The following is a 23477-nucleotide window of genomic DNA, read 5'->3' as shown; positions in this document are numbered from 1 at the left end:
CCTCTGATTGAGAACCATACCAGGCCAAACACAAAACCACAGCATAGACTACCCACCCCAACTCACACCCTGACCAAACTAAAACAAAGACATAAAGGAACTAAGGTCGGAACGTGACAGTAGTTGGATGGGCTATGTACTGTACAAGTGCAGTGATCTGTGAGCTGCTTTGACAAAGGTGCTTAAAGCTAGTGAGGGAAATATGAGTCTCCAGCTTCAGTGATAAAGTTTAGTGATAAAGTGATAAAGTTAAAAGTTAGTTCTAGTCATTGGCAGCAGAGAACTGGAAGGAAACAGGCCCAAAGGAAGAATTGGTTTTGGGGGTGACCAGTGAGAAATAACTGCTGGAGCGCGTGCTACAGGTGGGTGCTGCTATGGTGACCAGTAAGCTGAGATAAGGCAGGGCTTTACCTAGCAGAGACTTGTAGATGACCTGGAGCCAGTGGGTTTGGCGACGAGTATGAAGCGAGGGCCAGTCAAGGAGAGCGTACAGGTCGCAGTGGTGGATAACGGATGGCACTGTGATAGACTGCATCCAATTGGTTGAGTAGAGTGTTGGAGGCTAATTTGTAAATGACATCGCCAAAGTCGAGGATCGGTAGGATGGTCAGTTTTGAGTGTGTTTGGCAGCATGAGTGAAGGATGCTTTGTTGTGAAATAGGAAGCCAATTCTAGATTTAATTTTGGATTGGAGATGTTTGATGTGGGTCTGGAAGGAGAGTTTACAGTCTAACCAGATACCTAGGTATTTGTATTTGTCCACATATTCTAAGTCAGAACCGTCCAGAGTAGTGATGCTGGACGAGCGGGCAGTGATCGGTTGAAGAGAATGCATAGTTTTACTTGTATATATGAGCAGTTGGAGGCCACGGAAGGAGAGTTGTATGCAAATTAATTACTTAATCATACAATGTGATTTTCTGGATTTTTGTTTTAGATTCCATCTCACAGTTGAAGTGTACCTATGATAAAAATGACAGACCTCTACATGCTTTGTAAGTAGGAAAACCTGCAAAATCGGCAGTGTTTCAAATACTTGTTCTCCCCACTGTATGTACAGCTAGAATGAAGGTTAAACATTAAGGACACAGACAGGACACAGTCTCCGCTATTCTGTTATTTTCTATTGTTAATCTTCCTTGGCTAGACTAAGGCAGGTTTCATCAGTAGAATGGTTTCGACAGGAGTGTTGTAGCGCAGAGCAGACACAGGGTGGTTTCAGCCCAGAGGCCCATCCATACACCCAAGGTAATGGACTGATCTGTGCAACAAAATATTGATGCGTGCGGCCCGGTAACATTGGAATACGTGTACACTTGACTACACTAGATCTTTTAGTAGAATTCGGAGGAATATTATTGCAAAATGTGAATTGATTTATCTTTTCTCCCAAAATGTATGTGTATGTATGCATGTATACACCTGCTGTGTATTCTGAATCCTCCCGGCTTGTTTCTCATAAGACCCAATTTGTTTGTTTAATATATCCCAGTGCAGTGTGAGTTTAGGGTACATAGGGTAGAGATGAGTTTTTCTAAATGCCCGCCTAAATCACTACCTGATGGGACCACTGCTCTGCTGCCTCTTCATCAAGTTGACATCAGCATTATCATTTCTTTAAAAATCAGTCTGTTTTGATTTGTGCACATATTTATTAAGCATTCATTCAAGTTTACATCCCATATTGAACATTGTCATGACAAATGTTTAGAGATTTGATTTGTAAGGAAACGATGATACAAATATGTGTTGACACCATCTGACATTTACTTTCATGTTTTCAGCGGCCTTCTACTTTTGGAATCCTGTCTAAAGCAGTTGGGTATAGCACTCAATAGCATTCCTGAAGTGTGGACGTAACTGTTGAATCTGTGGTACAATGTCATTTCATGGCTTCACCCATCATACCAGGCAGTGTGCAGTACTAACCACAGCACAGTGGAGTTCACGCCATCACAGTCACCATTAGCCCAGTTTGGTTGTTACTGCACTTCTAGGATTCTACATTCACATTGCAAGCCTGACATGCTTCTGCTGCCATGGTATAAATATGAGGAATAGCTGGTTCAACACCCTATAGTTGTATTCCCATAGGATACAGTACATTGGTCTTCGGATGGGTGCGTCCGAACTTGCACCCTATTCCCTATATAGTGGAATAGGGTGCCATTTGGCCCGCCACATTGGTATTACTCAGTCACAGTGCCCTAGGGCTGTACCTACAGCCACTTCTGACAGAGGGGTAATTGTCTGCCTGACACCTAGTGTTTATTGTCTGAATCTCAGGCCATCTCAATACTAATGTTTCTTAATTAAGCCACCAGCCTTTTCACCCAAACCTCTCTCTGTATGGCAGGGATTACAGTGCAGAGGAGAGGTATCTGCGTTCTAGCTGCTGTAATTACTCTGATTACAGCCTGTAGAGCGAGGCTGGACTGTAATAATACAGAGATGCAGTGATACAAGGGAGGCTGCCTGACCTCATTGATCTGAGTAATTACACCCATGTCACCGTTGCTCCGACGGCAGGCGGAAAAGCTGGATGGAACGCAGGATAAAGCGGGTCAGGAACTAACACCGAATACTCATTGTCTGGGCAGCTACGGCGCTCAGGATTCTCATGTTATGCTTAGCCGGGCTGAGCCTGCGTCCCAATGGCACCCTTTTCCCTATACAGGCCTTGAGCAAAAGTAGTACAGTATGTAGGGAATCGGGAGCCATCTGGGATGCAGACTGAGACTATCTGCACATGGTCAAAATACACATTAACTCTACTAGGCTTTAACTACCCAGTGTTTTCCTACATCTGGTGTCTGTGTTATAATCCAATTACAAAGCAATATTTCTTACGGACTCTGACAAACATTCATTTAATCTCCTAACAACCACAGTGTAGAGAGTGAGACTGAGAAAACAGCCAGCAGGGACTTGGGAGGGCTGCCAAATCTGAGATTTCCATTTGACTCCGAGACAGTGAACAAGCGAGGACAAGAAACTAAGGCGCTAAGTGGTCAACTTGATGTTTGTTGTTTCAACTTTATTTCACTCGAGAAGATGAGAGAGAGGGACTGAGGAAGATGGAGAGAGGAAGGTAAGAGCGGGAATGAGGAAGATGGGCCGTCTCAGAAAGAGAGAGTGAGGGAGATGGATACGGGAGATATTTGGGGTCTCAGAAATAGGTCATCCTCTCAGAGAGATTATCTGAGTGGTGAGATTCAGTGGGTGAGGAGGAATACACTGTGCCCCTCTTTTTCCAAATTACTCTAAGAGCCTCATTTGGTGTCCCTGAGACACTTGTTTTTCACTGAGACACCCAGGGCCAGAACACAGAAGGCTTGCTCCTTGACACAGATAGGAGAGAGGCTTCAGATAGTGCCTGGATGTGTCTATCTCATGGAGCTGAACTCTACGAGTTTCTGTCTTTCACAGATTTTAATATCATGTATAGGGCCAGTATTCCTTCCTGACAACCTTATGAGGAACAACTCTGGGCCCTAGTTCTAGCCTATATACCCTATAGCTTTTAACTAGGGCCTGGATTTTTTCCAAGTCAGGAAACCATACTCATGTTCTCGATTAGGGCCCCTCATGTATTTGTCGTCCTAGCCCTCTGCACACATCAGTGTAATGCCTTTACATTGCACCCCACTGTATGTAGTGTATATATCCCCAGGCACAGCGGCTTGATGTATAGGCTTGGCTACCACAGCGGCTTGATGTATAGGCTTGGCTACCACAGGAGGTTGGTGGCATCTTAATTGGGGAGGGCGGGCTCATGGCAATAGCTGGAGCGGACACAAAGTTTTTATGTGTTTGATGCCATTTCATTTGTTTCTGTTCCAGACATTATTATGAGCCGTCCTCCCCTCAGCAGCCTCCACTGTTGGCTACAGTATGCATGTCTGACCAGGCCACTATTTACACATCTGTTTATTCCCTTATACCTTACAGAACCAAAAAGAAAAGCCAAGGTTGCTTTTGGCTTGCAAAAGCATTCACCCCCCTTGTCATTTTTCCTGTTTTGTTGCCTTACAAATTGGAATTAAAATGTATTTCTTGGGGGTGTTTGTATCATTTGATTTACACAACATGTCTACCACTTTGAAGATGCAAAACATTTTATCTTGTGAAACAACACAAAAAAAACAGAACTTGAGCATGCATAACTATTCACCCACCAAAGTCAATACTTTGTAGAGCCACCTTTTGCATTAATTACAGCTGCAAGTCTCTTGGGTTATGTCTCTATAAGCTTGGCACATCTAGTCACTAGGATTTTTGCCCATTCTTCAAGGCAAAACTGCTCTAGCTCCTTCAGAGTTGGATGGGTTCTGCTGGTGTACAGCAATCTTTAAGTCATACCACAATTCTCAATTGGATTGAGGTCTGCGCTTTGACTAGACCATTTCAAGACATTTAAATGTTTCCCCTTAAACCACTTGAGTGTTGCTTCAGCAGTATGCTTAGGGTCATTGTCCTGCTGGAAGGTGAACCTTCGTCCCAGTCTAAAATCTCTGCAAGACTGAAACAGGATTCCCTACAAGAATTACAATTTTAGTTGGGTGGGCTATTTACAGATGGGCTGTGTACAGGTGCAATGATCGGTAAGCTGCTCTGACAGCTGATGCTTAGAGTTGGTGAGGGAGATAAGTCTCCAGCTTTTGTGATTTTTGCAATTCATTCCAGCCATTGGCAGCAGAGAACAGGAAGGAAAGGCGGCCAAACGAGGTGTTAACTTTGGGGATGACCAGTGAAATATACCTGCTGGAGCGTGCGCTACGGGTGGATGTTGCTATGGTGACCAGTGAGCTGAGATAAGGCGGGGCTTTACCTAGCAAAGACTTCTAGATGACTTGGAGCCAGTGGGTTTGGTGACAAATTTGAAGCGAGGGCCAGCCAACAAGAGCATACTGGTCGAGGTGGTGGGTAGAATATGGGGCTTTGGTGACAAAACGTATGGCACTGTGATAGATTACATCCAATTTTCTGAGTAGAGTGTTGGAGGCTATTTTCTAAATTACATCGCCGAAGTCGAGGATCGGTAGGATAGTCCGTTTTACGAGGGTATGTTTAGCAGCATAAGTGAAGGATGCTTTGTTGCAAAATAGGAAGCCGATTCTAGATTTAATGTTGGATTGGAGATGCTTAAGGTGAGTCTGGAAGGAGAGTTTACAGTCTAACCAGACACCTAGGTATTTGTAGTTGTCCACATATTCTAAGTCAGAACCGTCCAGAATAGTGATGCTAGTCGGGCGGGCAGGTGCAGGCAGCGATCGGTTGAAGAGCATGCGTTTAGATTTACTTGCATATAAGAGCAGTTGGAGGCCACAGAAGGAGAGTTGTATGGCATCGAAGCTCATCTGGAGGTTTGTTAACAGTGTCCAAAGAAGGGCCAGAGGTATACAGAATGGTGTCGTCTGCGTAGAGGTGGATCAGAGACTCACCAGCAACAAGAGCGACTTCATTGATCTATACAGAGAAAAGAGTCGGCCTGAGAATTGAAGCCTGTGGCACCCCCATAGAGACTGTCAGAGGTCCGGACAACCGGCCCTCCGATTTGACACACTGAACTCTATCAGAGAAGTAGTTGGTGAACTTGGCGAGACAGTCATTTGAGAAACCAAGGCTGTCGAGTCTGCCGATAAGAATGTGGCGACAGAGTCGAAAACCTTGGCCAGGTACCAGTACTGTCTTATCAATGGAGGTTATGATATCATTTAGGACCTTGAGCGTGGCTGAGGTGCACCCATGACAAGCCCGGAAACCAGTTTGCATATCGGAGAAGGTGCGATGGGATTTGAAATGGTCGGTGATCTGTTTGTTGACTTGGCTTTCGAAGACTTTAGATAGGCAGGGCAGGATAAGTCTAACAGTTTGGGTCTAGAGTGTCTCCCCCTTTGAAGAGGGGGATGATGGCGGCAGCTTTCCAATCTATAGGGATCTCAGACGATACCAAAGAGAGGTTGAACAGGCTAGTAATAGGAGTTGCAACAATTGCAGCAGATCATTTTAGAAAGAGATCCAGATTGGTCCAGATTGTCTAGCCCAGCTGATTTGTAGGGGTCCAGATTTTGCAGCTCTTTCAGAACATTAGCTATCTGGATTTGGGTGAAGGAGAAGCAGGTGGGGGGGGGGGGGGGGGCTTGGGGAGGTTGCTGTGGGGGGGGTGCAGAGCTGTTGGCCGAGGTAGGGGTAGCCAGGTGGAAAGCATGGCCAGCCGTAGAAAAATGCGTATTGAAATGATTATCGTAGATTTTTCAGTGGTGATAGTGTTTTCTAGCCTCACTGCAGTGGGCAGCTGGGAGGAGGTTGGAGAGTTTGTGCTACAGGATGCAAATTTCTGTTTGAAAAAAACTAGCCTTTGCTTTCCTAACTGACTGTGTATATTGGTTCCCTGAAAAGTTGCATATCGCGGGGGCTATTTGATGCTAATGCAGTACGCCACAGGATGTTTTGTGCTGGTCAAGGCCAGTCAAGTCTGGAGTGAACCAAGGGCTATATCTGTTCCTGGTTCTACATTTTTTGAATGGGGCATGCCTATTTAAGATGGTGAGGAAACCAGGCATCCTCTACTGACGGGATGAGGTCAATATCCTCCCAGGATACCTGGGCCAGGTCGATTAGAAAGGCCCACTTGTTGAAGTGTTTTAGGGAGCATTTGACAGTGATGAAGGGTGATCGTTTGACCGCGGACCCATTACGGACACAGGCAATGAGGCAGTGATTGCTGAGATCCTGGTTGAAGACAGCAGAGGTGTATTTAGAGGGCAGGTTGGTCAGGATGATATCTGAGGGTGCCTGTGTTTACGGATTTAGGGTTGTACCTGATAGGTTCCTTGATAATTTGTGTGAGATTGAGGGCATCTAGCTTAGATTGCAGCACGGCCGGGGTGATAAGCATATCCCAGCTTAGGTCACCTAACAGTACGAACTCTGAAGATCAATTCACATATGGTGTCCAGGGCACAGCTGTGGGCTTAAAGTGGTCCTATGGACAGACACTCCAATCTCCGCTGTGGAGCTTTGCAGCTTTTTCAGGGTTATCTTTGGTCTCTTTGTTGCCTCTCTGATTAATGCCCTCCTTGCCTTGTCCATGAGTTTTGGTGGGCGGCCCTCTCCTGGCAGGTTTGTTGTGGTGCCATATTCTTTCCATTTTTTAATAATTGATTTAATGGTGCTCCGTGGCATGTTCAAAGTTTCGGATATTTTTTTATAACCCGACCCTGATATGTACTTTTCCACAACTTTGTCCCTGACCTGTTTGGAGAGCTCCTTGGTCTTCATGGCGCTGCTTGCTTGGTGGTGCTCCTTTCTTAGTGATGTTGCAGACTCTGGGGCCTTTCGGAACAGGTGTATATACAGTGCCTTGCGAAAGTATTCGGCCCCCTTGAACTTTGCGACCTTTTGCCACATTTCAGGCTTCAAACATAAAGATATAAAACTGTATTTTTTTGTGAAGAATAAACAACAAGTGGGACACAATCATGAAGTGGAACGACATTTATTGGATATTTCAAACTTTTTTAACAAATCAAAAACTGAAAAATTGGGCATGCAAAATTATTCAGCCCCTTTACTTTCAGTGCAGCAAACTCTCTCCAGAAGTTCAGTGAGGATCTCTGAATGATCCAATGTTGACCTAAATGACTAATGATGATAAATACAATCCACCTGTGTGTAATCAAGTCTCCGTATAAATGCACCTGCACTGTGATAGTCTCAGAGGTCCGTTAAAAGCGCAGAGAGCATCATGAAGAAGAAGGAACACACCAGGCAGGTCCGAGATACTGTTGTGAAGAAGTTTAAAGCCGGATTTGGATACAAAAAGATTTCCCAAGCTTTAAAAATCCCAAGGAGCACTGTGCAAGCGATAATATTGAAATGGAAGGAGTATCAGACCACTGCAAATCTACCAAGACCTGGCCGTCCCAGCTGAACACACCATCCCCACTGTCAAACATGGTGGTGGCAGCATCATGGTTTGGGCCTGCTTTTCTTCAGCAGGGACAGGGAAGATGGTTAAAATTGATGGGAAGATGGATGGAGCCAAATACAGGACCATTCTGGAGGAAAACCTGATGGAGTCTGCAAAAGACCTGAGACTGGGACGGAGATTTGTCTTCCAACAAGACAATGATCCAAAACATAAAGCAAAATCTACAATGGAATGGTTCAAAAATAAACATATCCAGGTGTTAGAATGGCCAAGTCAAAGTCCAGACCTGAATCCAATGGAGAATCTGTGGAAAGAACTGAAAACTGCTGTTCACAAATGCTCTCCATCCAACCTCACTGAGCTCGAGCTGTTTTGCAAGGAGGAATGGGAAAAAATGTCAGTCTCTCGATGTGCAAAACTGATAGACATACCCCAAGCGACTTACAGCTGTAATCGCAGCAAAAGGTGGCGCTACAAAGTATTAACTTAAGGGGGCTGAATAATTTTGCACGCCCAATTTTTCAGTTTTTGATTTGTTAAAAAAGTTTGAAATATCCAATAAATGTCGTTCCACTTCATGATTGTGTCCCACTTGTTGTTGATTATTCACAAAAAAATACAGTTTTATATCTTTATGTTTGAAACCTGAAATGTGGCAAAAGGTCGCAAAGTTCAAGGGGGCCGAATACTTTCTCAAGGCACTGTATACTGAGATCATGTGACACTTAGATTGCACACAGGTGGACTTGAACAAATTATGTGACTTCTGAAGGTAATTGGTTGCACCAGATATTATTTAGGGGCTTCATAGCAAAGGGGGTGAATACATATTCACGCACATTTCCGTAAAAAAAAATGAATTTTTAAAAATAAGTTATTTTTAAAATTTCACTTCACCAATTTGGAACATTTTATGCATGTCCATTACATAAAATCCAAATAAAAATCCATTTAAATGACAGTTTGTAATGCAACAAAATAGGAAAAACGCCAAGGGGGATGAATACTTTTGCAAGGCACTGTATTTGCCCTGCTTTTACAGAACATGCAGTTAGGGTTTACACAGTACATCTCCTTTCTTCAATTCTTTTCTCCACTTTTTTTCTTTCATAAACCTCTCATCCTTATCATTCCTGCTTTCTATTTATGCTGTTTAAACACATCTCCCCCCTGTCACAGTCTTCCTGTTTCCCCGGCCCACTTGTCTCCCCCTTCCTTCTCTCCCCTCGTCACTTGGCTGAAAACATGCAAGGATTCAGGATTCTGCTCATAAAAGCACAATACAATCTGCCAGACAGTAGAGCAGACAACGTGAGGGCAGAGCAAGGCAAGGCACACAGACGATACGTCCCAAATGACAACCTGTTCGATATATAGTGCACTACTTTTGACCAAGTCACTGTAAGGGGACTAGGGTGCCATTTGGGATGGAGACAGCGATACATGGGGGTGGTACACTCCTCTCCTATCTAACTATGCCACTCTTCTCTCTAATGAATGTCTTAATACTTCCCCACTGAGTTCTCTTTTATGGTTGTTAATCGATGTTCAAAGTGCTGGGGAAAAAAGTGATTCATTAATATGGTGGCTGTGTAATTGGCTTACGCTTCAATCCACATACTGTCTCTGGTTCTCTGTGGACTGCCCTTGAGAAGCAGAGACATTAACATTTACGGAGCACAAGGAAGGAAGCCACAGATGTGAGTTGAGCCATAGAGCTCCTATAATTACGGATGTTATATATATATATATATATATATATATATAAATAATTCTGTGAGTTGGGGGGGGAAGTACATGATGAAATGGGGTTACTGCTGTTGGGCATGACTGCAATGCAGGCTGGACTAGTATCAGTGAAATGTCAGTTGTTGTATTGGACCATATGTAACCGGTGTGAAATGGCTAGTTAGCGGTGTGCGGTAGTAGCGTTTCAATCGCTGACGTCACTTACTTGAAGTAGTTATTTCCCTTGCTCTGCAAGGGCTGCAGCTTTTGTGGAGGGATAGGTAATGATGCTTCAAAGGGTGACTGTTGTCGATGTGTTGAGAGGTCCTGTAACGGTCGTCGGTGGAAGAAGGTGGCAGCGCAGCGTGGTACTTGTTCATGTTATTTATTTAAACTGACCACTATCAAACAAAAAGCACGACCGCTCCGTCAGGTGCAAACCACACTAAACAGAAAATATAATCACCCACAACTCAAGGGTGAAAACAGGCTGCCTAAGTATGGTTCTCAATCAGGGACAACGATTGACAGCTGCCTCTGATTGAGAACCATACCAGGCCAAACACAGAAATACCAAATCATAGAAAAAATAACATAGACTGCCCACCCAACTCACACCCTGACCATACTAAAACAAAGACATCACAAAGGAACTAAGGTCAGAACGTGACAGGGCCTCTTGTTCAAGCCCAGGTTGGGGCGAGGATAGGGATGGAAGGAACACTGTTACACATAGTAGTTCCACAATTGGCTCCATGACAGTAGCTAGTTTGTCCTCTGGAAGTGGTCATCTTGGATGTGTGTGGTCCTCCCCATTACCTTTATACGCAGCCCTTTAGAATGTTTATAGGAAGGAGTGGAGAGCCAGAGAGATAAGGGATGAAAGCATTCCTCTCCTCTCCCTCTATCTCCGCCCCCCCTCCTCTCTCTCTCTCCTCTGCTGCTGCACTTGCTGCTTCATATTTAATTAGTTAGAGTGTGTTGTGGAAGTGTACAGACTGCCCAACACCAGCCAGCACAACTCACTGAATGTGTAATGCTGTAGGTGTGTGGGTGTGCATGTGTGTGTGCGCATGCGTGCGTGTTTGTGTGCATGCGTGTCTTTGTGTGTATAAATACTGTATGTACACACACACGTGCATTGCTTGTGTTAGCCCATATCCTCTCTTGTCTCTAGCCTACATTATGTGCAGTATGCGTAGCTATGTGGGAGTACTTGCTATAGAAATGTGTTTGTAGAAATGTTTTTGTGTGGGAGAGTTATTAAACAACATAGTACAGCTGACCATGTTCTTTTCTGTTGCCAATTAAAAGAGTAAGAACAATAGAACAAACACAAAATTACCCTGATGATGTGTGTGGTACAGTACATGTTGGGCCATATTATGTAGGATGAAAGCTGGAGAAAGAATTGCACACATCTTTTGTTTCATATTGCAAATCCATCCCCAGACCCACTTCAGTGAACCACAGGGGAGATGGAATTTGTGACACATGAAATAAGTGCTTTTTTGTTTGATGAAGGTATAGATTGAACTCATGTACATACTCAGCCTCCCATATCCCTCTTTACACTCTCCATGTGCAATTCTCCCCTCCCGCTGTCTGTGTGTGTGTGTGTGTGTGTGTGTGTGTGTGTGTGTGTGTGTGTGTAAATGTGAAAGGGTTTACTCCCTACTGTACTATCGCCACTCATATGTGTGGCCCTAGAGCCGTGTACAAGAGCAAGGAATCATATCAAACCGGTCTGGAACACACCTGCATATTGGATTTCACACTCAAAATAATGGTTTTAGGCACGTGTCATGAACATGTTCGGAATGTATAGATAGAACACCAGCATCAAGAGACCTCGAGTAGTTTCGGTTTAAGAAGACAGTTCCATAGGGAACTAAAACCAAGGTACTAACCAGGTTTCCATTCAACCTTTTTATGCGGGTAAAGTACATGTTGAATGAAAAATTTAATGACAGTCCTAATTTCCAATTGTCGACAAAACTAAATACTCTAGACAAAATACGCTTTTTGTGACGCATTTATGTGTACCACTACGACTAATCGGGAAAGCATGCAGTTTATTAGGCTACAGATTAAATACATTATGATGAACTTCACAGGGTGGTGAAAGTGCAAGGTAATGAGCTTGATGCTCCTTTCCAATAAATATTGAGGGTCTTATTCTGGTGACATGATAATCGATGCTTGGCTGAGGTTTGATAAATCATCTAGCTCTTGCCCATAATAATAATCTCATCATGTAGGCTGGAGCGAACAGGCCAACAGCAGTGTTTTTTGTTAGAGTTGAAAATTGGATGGAAACCAATTTAAACTTATATTTTTTATCTGGTACATCAAATCAAATCAAATGTATTTATATAGCCCTTCTTACATCAGCTGATATCTCAAAGTGCTGTACAGAAACCCAGCCTAAAGCCCCAAACAGCAAGCAATGCAGGTGTAGAAGCACGGTGGCTAGGAAGAACTCCCTAGAAAGGCCTAAACCTAGGAAGAAACCTAGAGAGGAACCAGGCTATGAGGGGTGACCAGTCCTCTTCTGGCTGTGCCAGGTGGAGATTATAACAGAACATGGCCAAGATGTTCAAATGTTCATATATGACCAGCTTGGTCAAATAATAATAATCACAGTGGTTGTCGAGGGTGCAGCAAGTCAGCACTTCAAAAGTAAATGTCAGTTGGCTTTTCATAGCCGATCATTCAGAGTATCTCTACCGCTCCTGCTGTCTCAAGAAAGTTGAAAACAGCAGGTCTGGGACAGGTAGCTCGTCCAGTGAACAGGTCAGGGTTCCATAGCCGCAGGCAGAACAGTTGAAACTGGAGCAGCAGCACGGCCGGGTGAACTGTGGGCAGTAAGGAGTCATCATGCCAGGTAGTCCTGAGGCATGGTCCTAGGGCTCAGGTCCTCCGAGAGAGCAAAAGAAAGAGAGAAAGAGAGAATTAGAGAGACCATACTTAAATTCACAAAGGACATCGCATAAGACAGGAGAAGTACTCCAGATATGACAGACTGACCCTAGCCCCCCAACACATAAACTACTACAGCATAAATACTGGAGGCTGAGACAGCAGGAGGAGGAGGAGGGGTCAGGAGACACTGTGGCCCTATCCAATGATACCCCCGGACAGGGTGAAACAGGCAGGATATAACCCCACCCACTTTGCCAAAGCACAGCCCCCACACCAGAAGAGGGATATCTTCAACCACCAATTTACCATTCTGAGACAAGGCCGAGTATAGCCCACAAATAGCCCGCAAGGCCGAGTATAGCCCACAAAGAATAGCCACGGCACAACCCAAGGGGGACACCAACCCAGACAGGAAGATCACGTCAGTGACTCAACCCACTCAAGTGACACACCCCTCCTACGGACGGCATGGAAGAGCACCAGTAAGCCAGTGACTCAGCCCCTGTTAGAGGCAGAGAATCCCAGTGGAGAGAGGGGAACCGGCCAGGCAGAGACAGCAAGGGCGGTTCATTGCTCCAGAGCTTTTCCGTTCACCTTCACACTCCTGGGCCAGACTACACTCAATCATATGACCCACTTAAGAGATGAGTCTTCAGTAAAGACTTAAAGGTTGAGACCGAGTCTGCGTCTCTCACATGGGTAGGCAGACCATTCCATAAAAATGGAGCTCTATAGGAGAAAGCCCTGCCTCCAGCTGTTTGCTTAGAAATTCTAGGGACAATTAGGAGGCCTGCGTCTTGTGACCGTAGCGTACGTGTAGGTATGTACGGCAGGACCAAATCGGAAAAATAGCTAGGAGCAAGCCCATGTAATGCTTTGTAGGTTAGCAGTAAAACCTTGAAATCAGCACTTGCCTTAACAGGAAGCCAGTGTAGGGAGGCTAGCACTGGAGTAATATGATAATTTTTTGGGGTTCTAGTCAGGATTCTAGCAGACGTATTTAGCACTAACTGAAGTTGATTTAGTGCTTTATCCGGGTAGCCGGAAAGTAGAGAATTGCAGTAGTCTAACCTAGAAGTAACAAAAGCATGGATACATTTTTCTGTATCATTTTTGGACAGAAAGTTTCTGATTTTTGCAATGTTACGTAGATGGAAAAAAGCTGTCCTTGAAACAGTCTTGATATGTTCGTGAAAAGAGAGATCAGGGTCCAGAGTAACGCCGAGGTCCTTCACAGTTTTATTTGAGACGACTGTACAACCATCAAGATTCATTGTCAGATTCAACAGAAGATATCTTGTTTCTTGTGACCTAGAACAAGCATCTCTGTTTTGTCAGAGGTTAAAAGTAGAAAGTTTACAGCCATCCACTTCCTTATGTATGAAACACAGGCTTCTAGCACTGGCAATTTTGGGGTTTCACCATGTTTCATTGAAATGTACAGCTGTGTGTCATCCGCATAGCAGTGAAAGTTAACATTATGTTTTCGAATGACATCCCCAAGAGGTAAAATATATAGTGAAAACAATAGTGGTCCTAAAACGGAACCTTGAGGAACACCGAAATTTACAGTTGATTTGTCAGAGGACAAACCATTCACAGAGACAAACTGATATCTTTCCGACTAAACCAGGCCAGAATTTGTCCGTGTTGACCAATTTGGGTTTCCAATCTCTCCAAAATAATGTGGTGATCGATGGTATCAAAAGCAGCACTAAGGTGTAGGAGCACGAGGACAGATGCAGAGCCTCGGTCTGACGCCATTAAAAGGTAATTTACCACCTTCACAAGTGCAGTCTCAGTGCTATAATGGGGTCTAAAACCAGACTGAAGCATTTCGTATACATTGTTTGTCTTCAGGAAGGCAGTGAGTTGCTGCGCAACAGCTTTTTCGAAAGTTTTTGAGAAGAATGGAAGATTCGATATAGGCCGATAGTTTTTTTTATATTTTCTGGGTCAAGGTTTGGCTTTTTCAAGAGAGGCTTTATTACTGCCACTTTTAGTGAGTTTGGTAAACATCCGGTGGTTAGAGAGCCGTTTATTATGTTCAACATAGGAGGGCCAAGCACAGGATGCAGCTCTTTCAGTAGTTTATTTGGAATAGGGTCCAGTATGCAGCTTGAAGGTTTAGAGGCTATGATTATTTTCATCATTGTGTCAAGAGATATAGTACTAAATCACTTGAGTGTCTCTCTTGATCCTAGGTCCTGGCAGAGTTGTGCAGACCTAGGAGAACTGAGCTTTGGAGGAATACGCAGATTTAAAGAGGAGTAATTTGCCTTCTAATGATCATGATCTTTTTCTCAAAGAAGTTCATGAATTTATTACTGCTGAAGTGAAAGCCATCCTCTCTTGGGGAATGCTGCTTCTTAGTTAGCTTTGCGATCGTATTAAAAGACAGTTTGAATTGTTCTTATTTTCCTCAATTAAGTTGAAAAAATAGGATGATCGAGCAGCAGTAAGGTGTCTTCGATACTGCACGGTGCTGTCTTTTCAAGCTAGTCGGAAGACTTCCAGTTTGGTGTGGTGTCATTTCCGTTCCAATTTTCTGGAAGCTTGCTTCAGAGTTCGGGTATTTTCTGTATATCAGGGAGCTAGTTTCTTATGACAAATGTTTTTAGTTTTTAGGGGTGCAACTGCATCTAGGGTATTGCGCAAGATTAAATTGAGTTCCTTAGTTAGGTGGTTAACTGATTTTTGTCCTCTGATGTCCTTGGGTAGGCAGAGAGAGTCTGGAAGGGCATCAAGGAATCTTTGGGTTGTCTGAGAATTTATAGCACGAGAATTTATAGCACTACATGGGACTTGAATAGCAAAAGGTGTTTCGCCCTGCGTCATCAGCACCGTGTTTGAATTGCAACAAGTCAATTTGATTCAAACACGTCTCTGGGAAAACGTGTGTATTTTAGTATATTTGTATGAAAATTTGTTGCCAATTGGATGGAAAGCTAATGAAACAAATCAGGTTATTCAATTATTGGGTGGGACAATCATAAAACACTGGTTACTTCCAAAATGGCACCTTATTGGTTAAAAGTAGTACACTATATAGGGAATAGAGTGCCATTTGGGATGCTGTTATTGAGTAGGAGATGTCTTGGTCTGGTGAGTGGTGAGTCACTCAGTTGGAGTCAGCAAGCTCCCTGTGAGAGACAGGCAGGCAGGCAGCCTCACAGTGAGAGGCAGACAGACAAACAGACAGGCAGGCAGGCAGGCAGGCAGACAGACAGGCAGGCAGGCAGGCAGGCAGGCAGGCAGGCAGGCAGGCAGGCAGGCAGGCAGGCTCACAGTGAATGGCAGACAGACAGGCAGCCAGTCAGGCTCACAGTGAGAGTCAGGCAGGCAGCTGTCCAGTGCTAATCAGAGTGTTGTGTTGTGCTTCTCTTTGCAGAGCAGCCAGAGCTTTCGGAGATTACCTGTCTCACACACACCCTGAGAACCGCAACGGATCAGGTACTCTCAGTGTCCAGCCTCATCTAGTACATCCCATAACATTCCTTCACATTTCCTATAACTTTCATTTTCACATGGCTTCACATATCCTAGAAGTTTCCTTTTCACATTTCCTATAACTTTCCTCTTCACATGGCTTCACATTTCCTAGAGCTTTCCTCTTCAAATGTAACTGACCGGCTCGATTCGGTCTTATGTGACAAAATTTGAAAATGTGTTTTTTTTACATTGAATAAAAGTAGAGACTCAGAGATAGAAAAGGTTATATCTGTAACGTTGTCTGCGTGTATCTGGTGAGATGAGTCAGGCGCAGGACAGCAGATATATGAAATGTGAAATTATACACGTAAAATACATGGCCTCAATATACGGACCACAATGCAACTCACAAAAACCATGTGGGGAACAGAGGGTTAAATAATGAACAGGTGATTGTGGGATTGAAAACAGGTGTGTGAAACAAAGACAAAACAAATGGAAAATGAAAAGGTGATCGGCGGTAGCTAGTAAGACGGTGACGTCAAACGCCGCCCGCCGAACGTCGCCCGAACAAGGAGAGGGACCGACTGCGGCGGAAATCATGACAGTTGACCGTGCGCCGACACCGACCCCGACCCCGGGGACGACCCGGAGGACGAGGTGCAGGGCGATCCGGATGGAGACGACGTTGGAAATCCCGCAACAACGAAGGGTCCAGGACATCCTCCACCGGCACCCGGCATCTCTCCTCCGGACCGTAGCCCTCCCACTCCATGATGTATCGGGTTTTGGGTCAAGAGCCAGACCCGGTACCCCAGTGCGAACACCGGGGCCTCGCTACAGTGGCTGTCAGCGCCCTCTTTTTGCCGCCTCACGGCCCGTTGTAGGTGTACATGGGCAGTGTCCCAGGTCTCCTCCGAGCCCTTGAATCATTCGTCCACCGCAGGAGCTTCGAGCTGGCTCTGATGCCACAGTGCCAGAACCGGCTGATAACCCAGTACACACTGGAAAGGAGAGAGGTTAGTGGAGGAGTGGCGGAGTGAGTTTTGGGCCATCTCTGCCCAGGGGATGAACGTGCCCACTCCCACGGCTGGTCCTGGCAATATGACCGCAGAAACCTACCCACATTCTGGTTGACTCTCTCTACCTGCCCGTTACTCTAGGGGTGAAAACCTGAGGTGAGGCTGACCGAGACCCCATGAACGCTCTCCAGACCCTGGACGTGAACTGAGGACCTCGATCAGAGACTATGTCCTCAGGCACCCCGTAGTGCCGGAAGACATGAGTGAACAGGGCCTCCGCAGTCTGTAGGGCTGTAGGGAGACTGGGCAAAGGGAGGAGACGACAGAACTTAGAAAAGTGATCCACAACGACCAGGATTGTGGTGTTGCCCTATAAGGGAGGACGATCCGTCAGGAAGTCCACAGACAGGTGCGACCACGGCCGTTGTGGAACAGGTAGGGGTTGTAATTTCCCCTCTGGGCAGGTGCCTGGGAGCCTTGCACTGGGCGCACACCGAACAGGAGGAAACATAAACCCTCACGTCCTTGGCCAAAGTGGGCCACCAGTACTTCCCACTAAGGCAATGCACCGTCCGCCCGATGCCAGGATGACCAAAGGAGGGTGACCTATGGGCCCAATAGATCAAATGGTCGCGAACAGTAGACGGAACGTACAGGCGCCCAGCTGGACACTGGGGGGGAGAGGGCTCTGTGCATAACGTCCGCTCAATGTCCGTGTCCAGCTCCCACACCACCGGTGCCACCAGGCAAGAGGCCGAAAGTATGGGAGTATGATCCATGGACCGCTTCTCTGTGTCATACATCCGGGATAGTGTGTCTGCCTTAACGTTCTGGGAACCTGGTCTGTAGGAGAGGGTGAAAACAAAACGGGTAAAGAACATAGCCCACCTTGCCTGCGAGAGTTCAGTCTCCTCGCCGCATGGATGTACTCCAGATTGCGATGGTCAGTCCAGATGAGAAAGGGGTATTTTGCACCCTCAAGCCAATGTATCCACGCCTTCAGAGCCTTGACAAAAGCCAACAGCTCCCAGTCCCCAACATCATAATTTCGCTCCACCGGGCTAAGCTTCTTCAAAAAGAAGGCATAGAGGCGAAGCTTTGGTGGCGTGCCCGAGCGCTGAGAGAGCACGGCTCCTATCCCAGCCTCGGACGCGTCCACCTCAACTTTGAACACCAAAGAGGGATCCGGATGAGCCAGCACGGGAGCCGAGGAAAACAAAGCCTTCAGGTGACCAAAAGCCCTGTCCGCCTCAGCCGACCACTGCAGCCGCACCGGTCTTCCCTTCAGCAGTGAGGGAATGGGAGCTGCTACCTGACCAAAACCCCGGATAAACCGCTGGTAGTAGTTGACAAACCCCAGAAACCGCTGCACTTCCTTTACCGTGGTGGGAGTCGGCCAATTACGCACAGCTGAAATGCGGTCACTCTCCATCTCCAACCCTGACGTGGAAATGTGGTTTCCTAAGAAGGAGACGGACTGTTGGAAGAACAGACATTTCTCAGCCTTGACATACAGGTCATGCTCCAACAGTCAACCAAGCACCCTGCGCATCAGGGACACATGCTCGGCGTGTGTAGCGGAGTATATCAGAATGTCATCATTATACACCACTACATCCTGCCTGTGCAGGTCCCGGAAAATCTCGTCAACAAAGGCCTGGAAAACTGCTGGAGCATTCATCAACCTGTACTGCATGTGGAGGTACTCATAGTGCCCTGAGATGGTACTAAATGCCGTCTTCCACTCGTTCCCCTCCCAGATACGCACCAGGTTGTAAGCGCTCCTGAGATCCAACTTTGTGAAGAAGCGGGCCCCGTGCATTGACTCGATCGCACTAGCGATGAGAGGCAGCGGGTAGCAATACCTCACAGTGATCTGATTGATCCCTCGATAGTCAATACATGGGCGTAGACCCCCATCCTTCTTCTTCACAAAAAAGAAAATCGAGGAGGCAGGTGAAGTGGAGGGCCAGGGATTCGGAGACATATGTTTCCATAGCCACCATCTCCTCCTGTGACAGGGGATACACATGACTCCTGGGAAGTGCTGCGTCTACCAGAAGATTTATCGCACAATCCCCCCGTCAATGAGGTGGTAATTTAGTCGCCCTCTTCTTACAGAAGCCGAGAGCCAAATCGGCATATTCTGAGGGGATGTGCACGGTGGAGACATGGTCTGGACTCTCCATTGTAGTCGCACCGATGGAAACCCCCCCACACCTCCCTGAGTACTCTCGTGACCACCCCCTGAGAACCCTCTGTTGTACGAAATAGTGGGGTCATGACGGGTCAACCAGGGTACGCCCAGGACCACGGGAAACACAGGAGAATCAATAAGGAAGAGACTGATTCTCTCCTCATGACCCTCCTGAGTAACCATGTCAAGTGGAGCGGTGGCCTCCCTAATCAGTCCTGACCCTAATGGTCGACTATCTAGGGTGTGCACAGGGAAAGGCATATCCACAGGAACAAGGGGAATTCCTAAACTATGAGCAAATGAATGATCAATACAATTCCCAGCTGCGCCTGACTCTAATAGTGCCTTATGCTGGGACCAGGGGAAGGAGGGGTGGACAGTGGGACCTGTTGTAGCGGAGCTGGTGGAGGCGCTGGAAAACCTCCTTCTCCAAATGATCCATAGTCTGCAGCACGCGATCCATGGCTGTGCCCAGATGTTGCAACATGATCGTGGGCTGCTGAACGCGTTCCTTCACTGGAAAAGGGAAGGCAGGGTGTCTGCTCCTGCTGACTCCATTCTCAGGTGAGTGGTTCTGTAACGTCGTCTGTGTGTAGCTGGTGAGATGAGTCAGGCGCAGGACAGCAGATATGAGTAATAAAAACACTTTTTCTCAAAAATCTAAATTATACATGTAATATACACAGCCACAATATACGGACCGCAATACAACAAACAATCACTCACAAAAACCATGTGGGGAACAGAGGGCTAAATAATGAACCGGTGTTTGTGGGATTGAAAACCGGTGTGTGAAACAAAGACAAAACAAATGGAAAATGAAAAGTGGATCGGCGGTAGCTAGAAAGCCGGTGACGTCGACTGCCGAACACCGTCCGAACAAGGAGAGGGACCGACTTCGGCGGAAGTCGTGACAATATCATACACTACAACCACAGTTGAGGAACAGTGGGAAAGTTATTCTGCCTTGAATGTTGATAAACTTGTAACCTCGCTTTTGAGAAAATTCCCCTTGAAAGTTTTGGTTAACCTACTTGAGAGCTCCTCTTTGTCTACAACCATTCAGCATCGTTCACACCCTCTTAAGCTTTAGTCCCACCCATCTCTTCAAGGATTCACATGTGAGGCCATGCTCTAAACAACCAAAGATTTCAAGACTAAAGGCTGGTTGATACTCGGCCTATCTACAGTTGTGGATGTGTCTTCATTAACATTCTATTGTGGTCCGACATCAGCCTGGTGGTCCAAAATAGCATAACTAGTGTATTTTGTTTTAACATCAATAAATCCACCCATTTAAAAATGAATTTAGTATACAGTACCAGTCAAAAGTTTGGACACACCAACTCATTTCAGGGTTTTTCTTTATTTGTACTATTTTCTACATTGTAGAATAATAGTGAAATCATCAAAACTATGAAATAACACACATGGAATCATGTCACACTCTTGGCATTCTCTCAACCAGCTTCACTTGGAATGATTTTCCAACCGTCTTGAAGAAGTTCCCACATATGCTGAGCACTTGCTGGCGGCTCTTCCCTCACTCTGTGGTCCAACTTATCCTAAACCATCTCAATTCAGTTGAGGTCGGGTGATTGTGGAGGCCAGGTAATCTGATGCAGCACTCCATCACTTTCCCTCTTGGTCAAATCGCCTGTACACAGCCTGGAGATATGTTGGGTCATTGTCCTGTTGATTAATAAATGATAGTCCCACTAAACGCACACCAGATGGGATGGCGTATCGCTGCAGAGTGATGTGGTAGCCATACTGGTTAAGTGTGCCTTGAATTCTGAATAAATCACAGACAGGCATCCCCACACCATCACACCTCCTCCTCCATGCTTCACGTTGGGAACTACTCTGCGTCTCACAAAGACATGGCGGTTGGAAAACTAAAATCTCAAATTTGGAGTCATCAGACCAAAAGATAGATTTCCACTGTCTAATGTCCATTGCTAGTGTTTCTTGGCCCAAGAAAGTCTATTCTTATTATTTGTGTTCTTTAGTAGTGGTTTCTTTGCAGAAATTCTATCATGAAGGCCTGATTCACTCAGTCTCCTCTGAACAATTGATGTTAAGATGTGTCTGTTACTTGAACTCTGTGAAACATTTTTAGTTCTGCAATTTTTGAGGCTGGTAACTCTAATGAACTTAACCTCTGCAGAAGAGGTAACTCTGGGTCTTCCTTTTCTGTGGCGGTGCTCATGAGAGCCAGTTTCATCATAGCGCTTGATGGTTTTTGCGACTGCACATGAAGAAACTTTCAAAGTTTTTGAAATTTTCCGGAATGACTGACCTTCATGTTTTAAAATAATGATGGACTATCACTTCTCTTTACTTATTTGAGCTGTTCTTGCCATAATATGGACTTGGGTCTTTTACCAAATAGGACTATCTTCTGTTTACCACCCCTACCTTGTCACAACACAACTGATTGGCTCAAACGCATTACGAAGGAAATAAATTCCACAAATTAACTTTTAACAAGGCACACCTGTTAATTGAAATGCATTCCTGGAGACTACCTCATGAAGCTGGTTGAGAGAATGCTAAGAATGTGCAAAGCTGTCATCAAGGCAAAGGGTTGCTACTTTGAAGAATCTCAAATATAAAATATATTTTGTTTTGTTTAACACTTTGTTGGTTCCTACATGATTCCATATGTGTTATTTCATAGTTTTGATGTCTTCACTATTATTCTACAATGTAGAAAATAGTAAAAAAAATAAAGAAAAACCTTGAATGAGTTGGTGCGTCCAAACCTTTGACTTGTACTGTATGTCAGTCTATCAAACCAGGCAACTAAAAGCAACTGTCTAAATAATGTTTTGGTTCATTTCTAGCTAACTAGCTAATGTTAAGTTAGACGGTTAGCCAGTCCAAATAATGACCATATCATATAGATGACAACATTTTCACTTTAGCTCATTTGACTTCATTATTACAGGAAATTAATGGCAAACCAATAACAGAAAATAGCTACTGATTGTGAATGTGATTAAATAAAAGCAGGGCATTCAACCTGAGAATTTTAGAACATGGACACTGTCTCATTTGCCTAACGTTATATCCTAATTTGACTTTGGTACAGGTCATGTTCTTCACATTACCGTCTCTGGTAAACACATACTATATCAAATCAAATTGAAGTTCAATTTCTCACATGCACAGGATACAGAAGATATAGTGAAATGGTTACTTGCATAGTAGAGTGTTTTGTTAAGACATGTAGCTATCTAGCTAGCTAGCTAAACAATGAACCATAATCCAAACCCATAACGTTACTACTTGCATGAATCTGCAGGCAACCAGGTTCAATGTTAGCTAGTTAGCTAACATTAGGCTATAACTAGCAATGCAAATGGCTCTGAGATACAAATAATATTATTACACAGATCATACACAGCTAGCGAGCCAGATAACGTTAGCTAGCTAGCCAACAGTATGCTTTCACTTGAAATGAAAAAGACTTTCTGCCAAAATTTGAAACGTATAACATCTGAAAATGTAGTTAGCTAGAATATGTAGCTAGCTAGAATATTTTACCTGTATACATGGATGGACGCCTCTCCTTCTCTGTCACGGATGCCATGATTGCCATTAGTTTGAAAATGTAATCCGGAGACAGGTGTTTAATACAACAGTGTTCTCTTTTCTCTTTTCTCTTCTCTTTTTCTCTTTACAATCAAACACCAGAATGTTCACCATCTCCTTAGTTATTCTACTGGGAATGTACTTATTCCTTATAATTCTACTGGGAATTCCACTGATTTCAAAACTCCATCCTCCAGAAAGTGGAGAACAACACTTTTGCAGTAATACTACGTGATATCTTTCAAAATAGCAGCGTTAGAAAGGATTACCTACACATACTGACCAGCTCATGTTCTAGACAGAAGCGTGCTACATGGCAGACCAATCCAAACTCATCTCTCAGCATGTACAGCCCATCCATTATCTCAGCCAGTCATGGCTAGCAGGAAAGTATTTTTCCGTAGCTAAAACAACTAGGCTCATAATTTAACAATTTTATTCATCTTTTCAGATGGCATACACATTTTCTATTAAGGCACATGAAAGTTCACATGTTCCAGAAGGCATTTCTGACAAAAAAGTTTACGTTCAAATGCCTCTGCTGTGAAGTAGTGACGCACAACATATGCCTCGTTTCCCGAAAACGAGTCACAAATGGCTTCACATGTCCTATAACCTTCCACTTCAAATGGCTTCA

General features: G+C 44.9%; 1 protein-coding gene across 1 annotated transcript in view; it reads left to right on the top strand.

Annotated features, from left to right (window-relative positions):
* Nucleotides 1-23477, top strand: part of LOC139389856 (NMDA receptor synaptonuclear signaling and neuronal migration factor-like) — a 60464-nt gene that overhangs the window by 2971 nt on the left and 34016 nt on the right. Inside the window, exon 2 of the mRNA XM_071136843.1 lies at nucleotides 15981-16042. Within this exon, the coding sequence (XP_070992944.1) occupies nucleotides 15981-16042 (62 nt within the window). The remainder of the gene's footprint in view (nucleotides 1-15980; nucleotides 16043-23477) is intronic.

This window comes from Oncorhynchus clarkii, chromosome 30, assembly GCF_045791955.1.
Source record: "Oncorhynchus clarkii lewisi isolate Uvic-CL-2024 chromosome 30, UVic_Ocla_1.0, whole genome shotgun sequence".
Classification (NCBI taxonomy): Eukaryota; Metazoa; Chordata; class Actinopteri; order Salmoniformes; family Salmonidae; genus Oncorhynchus; species Oncorhynchus clarkii.
Note: the sequence above shows the minus strand (reverse complement) of the source record. Positions and strands in the feature narration are given on the sequence as shown.